This window comes from Triplophysa rosa, linkage group LG15 (assembly GCF_024868665.1).
Source record: "Triplophysa rosa linkage group LG15, Trosa_1v2, whole genome shotgun sequence".
In the NCBI taxonomy this organism is placed as follows: domain Eukaryota; kingdom Metazoa; phylum Chordata; class Actinopteri; order Cypriniformes; family Nemacheilidae; genus Triplophysa; species Triplophysa rosa.
This window is the reverse complement of record NC_079904.1, coordinates 379,175-390,760: the sequence shown is the minus strand read 5'-3', so window position 1 is coordinate 390,760 and position 11,586 is coordinate 379,175. Positions and strand designations below refer to the sequence as shown.

The following is an 11,586-nucleotide window of genomic DNA, read 5'->3' as shown; positions in this document are numbered from 1 at the left end:
GAGAGAGAGAGAGAGAGCTTGTGAACTGTTGGTGTAACCAGCAGAGGGAGACAGAGGATAATCATTCTTGATCTTCTCTGCAGGTTCCTCGTCCTCTTGCCATGAAAAAAGAAGGTATTCAGACCCGTAAGCGCAAACCTAAAAATATCAACAAGTCCAACTCTGGTGAGTGCAGAATTCTCCATGATCAGATCAAATCATTCAGCAACTTACTGACCATGTAAACGAATCTTGAACGTGTGAAATACATCGGTGTTGATGACCTGTGTGTGTTTTGAAGGACCGTCCGGCTGTGATGTTCAGACACCCGGCGCTGTGAGCTCCAGTCCCACAGAAGAACCGAGACCCATCAAGACCGAACCAGACTCACTATCTCTCTACACACATCACACTATACACACACAGGTCAGAACACAACAGACACCTTTGCATTGATTTATCGATCAGGGGATTTTACTTCAGAAACTCACGTGTCTGTCTCTTCAGGTGTCTGCAGTGCCTGCATATCTGGGAAGCCAAAGTTCTGCTCTGAAACTCTCTTCGAACGGATCATCCGCCTCCAAGAGTGAAGCGTGGAACAGTCTGATTCTGAGCTAACCTCAAACACAAACCCCTCTGTAAGACCATCTGGTGATCACCCGGCGTTAGAAACACAAACACACAGCAGTGTCTGAATTCAGAAGGACATCCAGGATTTGGATTCACGTGTGATTCAGAGAACAGCAGCGGATCGTAAGAACGTCATATAACATGAAGACGTAATTCAAATGTTCCATCGGTGGAGAGGATCATTTCAAGCTGAACGTGAGCTTTCTTCATCTTTAATCAAAGTGATTTTCAAATCATTTCAATGACACTCATTTGCCACGATCACCTAGAGGGCATCTAAACTTTTAAAGGTGTCCAGCGGGACTGTGGATTTATTTCCGTGGTTTGTTTTCTGGTAAAATACACAAGTAATATTGGGTGTTTCCGCCATGCTTCACAGTCAGATTATTTCTGTACATATGACAATCTGGGGGTGACAACATGGATTCTAATCAGTCTGTCAGACATAGAGGAAACTAGCAAGCACCTAGCTATGCCCTAGCAACCCTGCAGTACGCTATAGCAACAAACCAGCATTCACCAAAGCAACCACCTGAATCCACTGACATTGTGATGTGTTCAGCACAAACTCCGTCTTTCAGTCCCGTTTGGTGCTACAGAAGTGTGGTGTGTGTCGAGTCTTTACAAACATCATCCACATGAAGATGAATCACTCCTGCTGGACACCACTCCATCCTCACAGCCTCTATCGTTCGTCATGTTTATCATCATCATGATCTCGCTCATCAGATAGTTTCAAAATAAAGCCATTTGATAGATTCAGTTCCCAATTCATCTCTGTTTGAAATCCAACCTGTAACTTTTCATTAGCAGCAAAGACACTGTATTGATAGATAAGTACTGACAGTAACTTCCCTAGAACATTTTGATTCAACTTTGATAAGTTCTGTTTAATACTTCTGTTCAAACTCCTGATATCACAGCTGAATTTCTGTAATTGCAATTTTACTTGTTGTGTTTATGATAATGAAGTCAACAGGGCTGAAGTTTTCCTTTCTGAACAGATGACCTGACATTTCTTTTCTAAGCCGATTCCCCTTATAAACCTTTGAAAGCTTTTCTCACTCACCTGTAAAGAAAACTCTACTTATAATTCTTTGCTTGTGTCATTGTGTAGTAATGTTATGTATTGAAGTGTGTGTAAAACAATTCACTCCATGTTTAACTATTGTGCTACTCAACATATTTGTACATTCGATGAAAGGCTTTGACTCTTGTTTTCATTCAGAGAGAGCAGTGAAGCTTTCCATGTATTCTACCTTAAAGTTCTGACGAACAGAATTAACCTTTAAAACATTAAAACGTTGGCTAACTAAATCATTTTCTGTCCATCCATAAACTGTTACGATCGTATAAGAATGAGCGATCTTGTAATAAATCTGTCTAATAATCTCTTCACTATTTACGAGCATGCCGGTGTTTATAACGCCTCCTGACGTCATCAGAGACCGGATCGAATGAGCGACTCCGACAGCTGTTGGTCCCGCCTATCTGCGTATGGGCGGGGCATCACGCCAGTCGCTCTCGTCGCCCATTGGTCGCTGCGCTCTGAGCCCATGACGTATCAGCCAATCAAAGGCGTCAGATGATCGTGTGAGTGAGGATTGTGAGGATGATAGAGTGTGACGAGTTGAGCTCGTCTGTTCTCAAACGCATCATCATCGTCATCATTAGTGCACGTGCACACCTGAAGAAATGGACATTCTCAAGTCTCTGGGACACCCGGAGGAAATATTTAACCTTTTTAAATATAAAATAGGAGGCTTTCGTTCTGTCATGCCCAAACTGGATTACGTAAGTAAATGCATTTTCAGTCTCGAAAAATCGGTCTCGCATGCATGCATGTACAGTACATGCTTTGCAAATGTATGTTATAGTGCATGTCAGTTTTTTCTATATACTATAATAAAGTCGAGACGTGCAGTATGTAGATGTGTTTGCAGTAGTGCGGTATTCTAGCATTTTACACTTGACCATTAGTTTGATTGATGAGAAGGTGTGCATGAGCAGTCAGTGTGAGCATCAGATGGATTGGATTTAATCCTGGATTTGTTCCCGTATCTAATATGTATAGAGGAGAGTAAGAGGTTAGTGTAAACAGACAGGAGATTTGTCTTCTATAATAAGATTTGACGGATGGAGGCGTCAGTCAGGGGGACATGACAGCTAATCCCCATCCAACACACAGAGAGAGAGAGAGAGACAGACAGACAGATACATACAGACAGACACATGCATGCATACAGTATATATGCTCTATTCATATGTACCGCTAGATGTCGCTGCAAGCCGCTAGATGATTTCAGTGTTGTTGGTTTGATAGGGAAACATGTTGTGTTGTGTAAATTTGCTTTTATAAATATTTATTACACGGCTCATTTGAATGCTTGATTCTGATTGGCCAGTCGCGACATTCCAACGTTCAAAACTAATAACACCCTGTAACCCGGATGCTGCAAATCATTTTGAGAGGGGCAGTTTAATATTGCACAAAAATCATCATAAATATGTCTTTTAATGACATATATGACATTATATTTACAAATGATTAAACCAAATCGCCTGTTCGTGACGTTTGAACGTCGTTTCTTACTTTAAAACCGGAAGGTCTGCATTCGGTAAAAATGAGCTGATAAAATATTTCAAATTCACATTTCATGTCGAGTTTTTTCTCATGTGTGAAGTAGGCGTGTAATAAGCGGGGTACTGTACAAGCAGCCGCTGTTATCCTGAAATGAGCCCCTTGAGTGAGACACAAGACCCTCCGCTTCACGTCCTGATCACACTGTCGGGGATTATTTCTGCCATAACAACCGGCTGCCTGGACATTATCACTTACATAAATAATTCAGCAATCCAAGATGTGCATACATGTTGTAATAAATGTATCAAGTTGTGGCACAGAATTTTAAAAATATTTTTTGTATTTTAACATTTAACAATAAAATGCATTCAACAATTAGTCAAATGTACTGAAAACTGTTTACTGGGTGTGCAGATCGTTTGTTTTATTTCATAGTTTCAGTGACTTTCTTACTTTCCTACGACAGATTCTCCAAAATGGCTATATAAACAATAAGTGGGCGTGTCCAAACTTTTGACTGACACTGCACACTTGACACATTTCCTTGCGACTTTGTCGAAAACATGCGTTTGTTTTACGATAAAAACGGGGCGGGGAATTTAACGGCCAGCCAATAAAAACAAAGCATGAGGGTCTCACTGCGTTAAAACTGCGCGTTCAGATCAGGTTACTGTGTGTGCGCGCTCGTTCACATTACTTAGCTCGCGTGTTTGTGAGCAAAACGCCCCGCACTGCCCATGCGCTTCAACTTCCCCAAACTCAATGACTTCTCAAGGAGTCTCCGAGTTTTGATCTGCACTGTATTCTTCAGATAAATGCGCATTGGAGCGAGAATTCATGTGCACATGGCCGGAGTTTGTGGCAAAAGCGCCGCGTCGCTGTCGGTGCTCAAGCGCTCGTTCTCGCTGCGCGCTTCCCCGCGCTCGGTGCTCGCCGGCGGGCGGCGGAGCGCGCAGGAAGGGAGGCTGGTGAGTCTTCCTCCTCACCCGTTCAGGGCTCACCGACACCCCGCGTATGTGTGTTTCTCCTGTCAGGACTCCATGAGTGACACGCTGCGGACCTGCTACGCGTATCTGAACCAGACGAGCCGGAGCTTCGCGGCGGTGATCCAGGCGCTGGACGGAGAGTTACGGTAATGAGACGCGTGTCACACCGGTGCTCCTGTCAACAAACACAACCTTTCCTCTACCGCATTTACTGTCAACACGCGTGAAATGTTGCTTTATTGAATTGCGCGTGGGTTATGTTGCATCATGGGAATCCGTAAAGTGACATTTGATTCGGAACAGAACAGGTTTTTGTTCGCTGTGCTTTTATGAAATAAGAAACCTAACAATATTACTTAATAAACTGACATTTTTTACATTTCTAAAGTGACTCTTGTTCAAGGCCTTCAGACAGATTCTAAAAGTTGATCCAGCCAGGATTCTTTTAACTAATGGTATATCCTAAGTTATTTTAGGACTATAGACTCTATTGTCAGCAAGTCATTCAGTGTCTGATGGTCATGATCACTAATAAAGCAGTGTTGGGTGTAACTAGTTACTGTAATTTAATTACTTTTCCCTGGAAAGAGTAAAATTTAATTCGTTACTTCTGATGTGATTCAACTCAATACTGTGTGTGTGTGCAATAGTGGAACTAGTGTTGTCACGATCAGTGTTGGGTAAGTTACTCTGAAAGGTAATTAATTACTAGTTACTAATTACACATTCGATAATGTAATTAGATTACTGTACAAGTTACTCTCTTCAAAAAGTATTTAATTACTTATTACTAATTACTTTCTATATCCTACATCAACCTTGATGAGTTAAGTGATTCAAGGATAGACATGAAACGGCTCTTTTAATTCATTCAAATAAATCATATAAAACTACAAAGTATTATTATTAATTACAAATGTGAGAATTATACATTAAAGCGTGGATTTTAAAGTTAGACTTTGAATTTTGATGTCAATTCCTCTTCTGCACACACATATATTACAGAAAGTATTTAGTTTAATTACATCAGAAGTAACTGTAATTAAATTACAGAAAAATAAGAGTAATCCCTTACTTTACTTTTTCAAGGGAAAAGTAATTAAATTACAGTAACTAATTACTTAGTAACTAGTTACACCCAACACTGGTCACGATACTGGAATTTCTAACTTCGATACAACACCTAAACAGATATCGATATTCGATACCACGGGGAAAAAACTTCCATAACAATAAGGCCCTAAATTTTTTACATTTTATTTAAAGTTAAATTGAACAAGATTAGACAATGAGGTATATTTTTACATTATTTATTAATTGTTAATCTAATGTTCATTTTACGAATACATTTATTATTTAAAATCAAAGTTGTATTTGTCAGTATTAATGGACCAGAGCTTACATAAATAGTTGTATTTTTTAACTAACATTTAAAGAGATAAAAAAAAACTTGAACAAATGTATTGCTCATTCTTTGTTCGTTAATGTTAGTTAATAGCCTACATTTATATGATTACAATTTTTTTATTTGGCTTTTATTCACATTTAATCATTGATCAGCACACATAGACAGAAACGCAAACTTTAAACGCAAGAACTGTTGCAGAGACTCGCACTGGCCATCTTTCTGACATTAACATCGTTTAACCGGAGCGAACGAGACGAGTGGGTGAAATCATTGATGAGCGCGCGTAAAGACAGAAACGAGTGCATTAAACACGAGAATGAAACGAGTGGATGAGATGATTGATGAGCGCACACACATAGAGCGCGATGGTGAACATGGGAAGCGTAACGAGCGTTCACCAAGCGCCTGATGTCTTACTGAGACTCTGCACTGGCCATCTTTTCTAACATGAACACTTTTTAACTGCCCCAAACGAGTCAAGTCTGTGGGAGGAGGCGGGGCTCTGTTGACACAGCGTTCACGTGCAGTGCGTGTCAACTCACTGTCGGAAAAAAGAGAAAGAGAGCGGGAACGCGCAGCTGGTATCGATACGTGTGACATGCGTATTGGAACCGTTTCAGATTTTTCAGTATCGAAATATCGATATTTTTGACAACACTAAGTGGAACTGACATCGAAATTCAAAGTTGAACTTTAAAATCCTTAATGCTTTAATGTATAATTCTCACATTTGTAATACTTTGGTCAGTTAAATGATATTATTTGAATGAATGAAAAGAGCCGTTTCATGTCTGTCCTTGAATCACTGAACTAATCAAGGTTGATGTAGAAAGTCATTAGTAATGAGTCATTAAATACTTTTTGGAGAGAGGCATCTGTACAGTAATCTAATGACACGGTTGAATATGTCATTAGTAACTAGTAATGAATCAGTTTTTCTGAGTAACTAGCCCAGCACTGGCTATAAGAACGTGTGCGATGTGTCCTGATAAATGAAAGGTGACAGGTACAGGTCAGCTCAAGGGGAAGTTTGACAGTGGCATGAATGATTTGTGTAAATATACATGAATTCAGTGCAGTCTGTGAGACTGATGTAATGTTGTATTTCTCACGGACAGACATGCCGTGTGTATATTTTATCTGGTTCTGCGAGCCCTGGACACAGTAGAAGACGACATGACCATCCCGCTGGAGCAGAAGGTTCCGTTACTGCACCACTTCCACACGTTTCTGTATCAGCCCGACTGGTGCTTCACCGAGAGTAAAGAGAAGGACAGACGCGTGCTGGAGGATTTCCCCACGGTCGGACCATGTCTTCTGCAAAGCGCTTCATGGTTTACTTGGTGAAAATCTGACCGTGTTGAACATGTCTCTGCAGATTTCTGTGGAGTTCAGGAATCTGGGACCGGAGTATCGCGACGTGATCTCAGATATTTGTCATCGGATGGGAGTGGGCATGGCAGACTTTCTGGAGACGAAAGTGGGATCCATGAAGGAGTGGGACTGGGTAAACATTTCACACGTGTTCATCCGCTTGCATGGGTTCTGCTCATGCCTTTCTGACATTCTGTGTATGACTCTTGTTGGTGTGTGTCTAGTTGCTGAAGTGTTTGAGTGTGAACCGTCTCTTGTGTGTTTGTGTAGTACTGTCATTATGTGGCGGGTCTGGTCGGGATCGGGTTGTCTCGACTCTTCTCGGCGTCTCAGCTGGAGGATCCTGAGGTGGGACGGGACACAGAACTGGCTAACTCCATGGGTCTGTTCCTTCAGAAGACCAACATCATCAGAGATTATCTGGAGGACCAGCGAGAGGGACGAGCTTTCTGGCCTCAGGAGGTACAACACCACACAAAACTTCACTGCATCTTAAATCTCTTACACAATTCTTGGATTTTCATGACTATGCCTTAAAAATAGACTTGCTGCTGATATGTAGTTTAATAAAGAATCGTTTTAATGATAAATAAATATTTACTTGTTTGATAGATGACAGTGTTCACCAAATGATAGATCCTTGACAATATTTGTTTAGTTTTTAACTAGTAGCAATGCTTCTGGATACTTGTATTATTATATTTGTTTGTAGTTTAAATGAACGAAACTTCTCACAGGCATACTGTATCTGTGTCCCTCTGAAACTTTTAACGGTCGTGTCATGGTTTTGGAAATCAACCGCTCTGTATTATTTGTGTGTCACAGGCCTGGAGTCAGTTCACATCACGTCTGGAAGATTTCGCTCATCCTCAGAACCTGAGCTCCGCCCTTTCCTGTCTGAACCTGCTGGTGACAGACGCGCTCCGTCACGTCCCTGATGTCATCGCGTATCTGTCCCGCCTTCGCAATCAGAGCGTCTTTAACTTCTGTGCCATTCCTCAGGTACCCGCAGGAGATCTCCGTGTCCTTGAACTCTTACGCTTAATCATGCAGCTGAAGAAGTCCTGTGGTTACTAGAACAGCTAAATTCAAATAAACACCAATAAAACATGAATGGCGTTAAAATGAGGTGAAACTTTTCAGCCCGCGACCCCCCAAATAACAGTGCCGGTGACTCGAGACCCCCACTATCTTCAGAGTTGGTTGAAGTATACAAACGTTGCGTGCAAATGCGCACATGCACCTATTCTACCCAAACGTGCATAATGCCAGCACAAAAGAGCACAGTCTAACATCATATTCTTTTATAGTTATTTACTCATTACTTTACTTGTTGTCATACATAAACTATGAACTATTACTGCAGACGGTCGAACTGATTGGACTGCTGATGGATGTTCGGCCTCTTTTGGTACCTGAGGACGATGGCCTTTCTGTCTGCGGCACTTCTCCGCTGGCCTCCATGCGTTGACTTTGGTCGATATTAATCAACGTTTCATTTTGACAAATAAGAATATCCTAAACTTAAAGCCAGAAAATTGATCTGCGTGCACATGAGACTGTTTAACGTGGTGCTGTAAATGGACTTGCTGCGCCTGACCTAATGTGGTTGCTAAAGTAATCGTTAATGTGACGTACTCGCCTCAGGGGTCATGATCGAGGGGGAGGAAATTCCTAACACCGTGTCTACACCGGATGCGGCGCAACAATCCCATTAGAACAAGCCGTTTTTATTTGCCTGGTTTTGTTTTGAACGTATATTTTGTTACACTAATTGATTACATACGCTGTTTCTAATACTAAAAAAATGATTTCTGGAAATCATCTTGCGACCCCGCCCTCGCGACCCCTGCTTTGGGAACTCCTGCTGTAGATGCTGATTGTGCTCGGCCTCTTTTAGTCTTCTTCTTTTCTGATCTTGTCATCTTCAATGTTTTCATGGTTTGTGGTTTTCTTACATCCTCCTTTTCACTGCAAACATAAACTCTGTCCTTAACATCTTGTTTTGTTTTATAAAGCGGTCAGTTCTGGTCCTTGATTCTGATTGCCTGAGCCGAGTTCTAAGCCATTGTAAAATACCCCCATAACCCACTGCTTCTTGGGGCTTAAATTTATCACCGCCTTCACCCTCAGAGTCAGTACGGTTCCATTGATGTACAAATATTCATGTAGCAGACACAGCATTTAACATCAGTCGATATCATCTGATCGAACATCTCCACTGATGCTTTCGCAGACATGATAGAAAGACCTGCGGCTTTAGTTTCAGACGGAAAAATCAATCTGGACTGTGTTAGGACCGTGTTGTCAGGAATGTGTCCTTAAAGTGTTTCATGAGGAATATTGTTTACAGTATTAAACTGATGCATTACACACTATATTTGAACATAATTATTTGCTATTAGGGTATTGCACTTAATTCCTCTATAAAGTACAGAGATGCACTGTGGTATTTTCATTCCATTTTGGATGTGGTACGTTTATTTTTAAAAGTGTTTTGAAGTGAAATGTAAATACAAAGCACAACCATGGGTTGTTTTAATTTTGGTCTTGAATTTTAAGGTTAACTTCTAGGAATCTTATGATGTGCTTTTCTTATGTTCTTTTTGAAATATTGATGTACGGCTTTAATTTAATTTCAACATTTCTGACTTCCATTCAGTTTTGCAAATGTTATTTAGGCTTTTATTTGTTTGAATAACCAGTGATGTTGTAATAGTTTTGTTTATCTGTAATGACTTTGTGTTGTATTGTTGCAGGTGATGGCGATAGCAACTCTTTCAGCGTGTTACAACAATCCTCAGGTGTTTCAGGGTGTGGTGAAGATCCGTAAGGGTCAGGCTGTGACTCTCATGATGCAGGCCACAAACATGAGTGCTGTTCAGAGTATCATCACACAGCACAGTCAAGAGGTGTGTGTGAGAGAGAGGAAGGAAGGAAGGAAAACAGTCATGATTCCTTTGACTTGCACATTTTAAATGCACGAGTGTTTTGACATCAGTGTGTTTGATGTCCTGACATCGCCTGCAGACGGGTAAATGATCTGTTTACCGCAGTAATTCTTATCCTGTGTAATCTCATCCTCTCCCACAGATCCTACAGAAAGTGTCCATGACAGATCCCTCTCGAGAGAAGACGCTGTGTATCCTGACTGTGATCCGAGAGAAGAGTTTGTCTCCGGCCGCTCTGTCCTCGAGAGCACATCACCTGTCGCCCGTCTATGTGTCAGCGGCCATGCTGCTGGCGGCTCTCAGCTGGCAGTATCTCAGTGCCACCTCGGGTCAGCCACCAGGGGGCGCAGACATGCAGGGACACTGACACTGACTGGACGTTAACACACAGACACGGAGAGCGTCCGGTATCTGCTCATATCCACCCGCTCTTCACTTGAGAGGGAGTTTTAATCTCATGAAATTGTGACTTGACTTGATTTCATTTCACCACAAAGTCAAAAGGGAAACGTTTCTGTTTCGCTGAGATTTGTTTTTGTGCTCGGACGAATCATCCTTAACTTCAAGGATAATAGTGTAATGTTCTCATTCCTGGGAGATTTTAACTCTCATGAAACGGGTTTTGATTATATTTGTTTTATTCCGTTGTGTGAAGCCCCTCCGTGTCACATTTCACCCCTAAACAAAAAGAGAGAAATAAGAAGTCCATTGAAGGATTAAAGTGTTGAAGTGTATCTGGAAGTGTTGCTGTTTGATTTTGGGGCGTTTAAGAACACGCGCATATATATATATATATATATATTGAATTGAGAATGGAATGTTTGATGTGTGATACACGGCGGTTTGGCCGTACAGCAGACGACAGTAAAGTGACCTTAAGATTCAGCTTTTATGTAAAGATCTTTGTACATATGCAGATGTCAACTGATTTAGATTTGCTAGTTTGTAATGTGGGAGTTTGATTTGTAAATAAAAGATCAAGTATGTTTACAAATAAGATTTTGTGTTTATTTATACCGTGATTTAATATCTCATTGATGTCTGGGAGAAATAATTGAGATATGGTGAACAAAGGGAAACGTTCTTCAGATATTTCTCCTGAGAGTCAGAAATGTGTCTGTCGTCAGAGTTTGAGGAGAGATGTCAACAGATTTGTCAACAGATCTCAAGATCAACTCAAACATTTCTCATCGCATTGACTCGAATCCAGATGATGTCACCTCTTCAATCTACATTCATTTACACCTCCAGACTCTTCATGTGTCGCAACAATGACACTCCCCTTTCATTCTCTTTCAAGCTATTTTATGAGAAACATCTGAGACTCCTGAGCTGTGAAACATGTTCCTCTGGGAGTCGCCTGTGTCCCCTTAGCAACGCCTTAGTAACCCCGGCAACGCTCCAGAAGCCACCAAATCATCACCAGCATCATGGCTGCAAGTTTTGCAGGTAGACCGTAGATTGTCAAACCCTGTCATGGATCAGAAGTATTTGTCATGTTCGACTGTGAGGAGAGCTTGTCAGATGTTTGTCAGCGAGACATGATTCTGATGATATAATGGAGAGATGTTGTTCATGCAGACGTTTACAGTTTCTCAGACTTTTGGACTTTCGTGTGTCTGATGACAGCACCTGACCGTCTGTCACATGACGGTGTGGTTTTTAAAGCAGACG

The 11,586-nt window shown here is 41.2% G+C and overlaps 2 protein-coding genes across 4 annotated transcripts; both read left to right on the top strand.

The window, feature by feature from the left end:
* The first annotated feature begins 13 nt into the window (after positions 1–13).
* LOC130565553 (transcription factor GATA-4-like) lies at positions 14–1,953 on the top strand. The gene is made up of 3 exons (XM_057352367.1): positions 14–165; positions 281–405; positions 487–1,953. The coding sequence occupies exons 1-3, from the start codon at positions 102–104 to the stop codon at positions 595–597; spliced, it is 300 nt and encodes a 99-aa protein (XP_057208350.1). The 5' UTR covers positions 14–101; the 3' UTR covers positions 598–1,953.
* A 291-nt stretch (positions 1,954–2,244) lies between these two features.
* On the top strand, positions 2,245–10,909 carry fdft1 (farnesyl-diphosphate farnesyltransferase 1). 3 transcript variants are annotated; one of them, XM_057352358.1, is made up of 8 exons: positions 2,245–2,403; positions 4,228–4,325; positions 6,706–6,889; positions 6,966–7,094; positions 7,232–7,423; positions 7,787–7,963; positions 9,721–9,873; positions 10,055–10,909. In XM_057352358.1, exons 1-8 carry the CDS (start codon positions 2,305–2,307, stop codon positions 10,277–10,279), a joined length of 1,257 nt encoding a protein of 418 aa, XP_057208341.1. In that variant the 5' UTR covers positions 2,245–2,304; the 3' UTR covers positions 10,280–10,909. The 3 variants fall into 3 exon arrangements, with proteins under 3 accessions (XP_057208341.1, XP_057208342.1, XP_057208340.1); XM_057352359.1 differs by lacking the exon at positions 4,228–4,325 and having other exon boundaries at positions 2,289–2,403; XM_057352357.1 differs by lacking the exon at positions 2,245–2,403 and having other exon boundaries at positions 2,434–4,325.
* The last annotated feature ends 677 nt before the right edge of the window (positions 10,910–11,586 follow it).

What these genes read in the sequence shown, in the direction of transcription:
- LOC130565553 (XM_057352367.1), top strand. Translation starts at nt 102, where the DNA reads ATGAAAAAAGAAGGTATTCAGACCCGTAAGCGCAAACCTAAAAATATC. An exon ending in TATCAACAAGTCCAACTCTG is followed by an intron (nt 166 to 280) that starts GTGAGTGCAGAA and finishes TGTGTTTTGAAG; the next exon opens with GACCGTCCGGCTGTGATGTT. An exon ending in ATCACACTATACACACACAG is followed by an intron (nt 406 to 486) that starts GTCAGAACACAA and finishes CTGTCTCTTCAG; the next exon opens with GTGTCTGCAGTGCCTGCATA.
- fdft1 (XM_057352357.1), top strand. Translation starts at nt 4,009, where the DNA reads ATGCGCATTGGAGCGAGAATTCATGTGCACATGGCCGGAGTTTGTGGC. An exon ending in CCATGAAGGAGTGGGACTGG is followed by an intron (nt 7,095 to 7,231) that starts GTAAACATTTCA and finishes GTGTTTGTGTAG; the next exon opens with TACTGTCATTATGTGGCGGG. An exon ending in ACTTCTGTGCCATTCCTCAG is followed by an intron (nt 7,964 to 9,720) that starts GTACCCGCAGGA and finishes GTATTGTTGCAG; the next exon opens with GTGATGGCGATAGCAACTCT.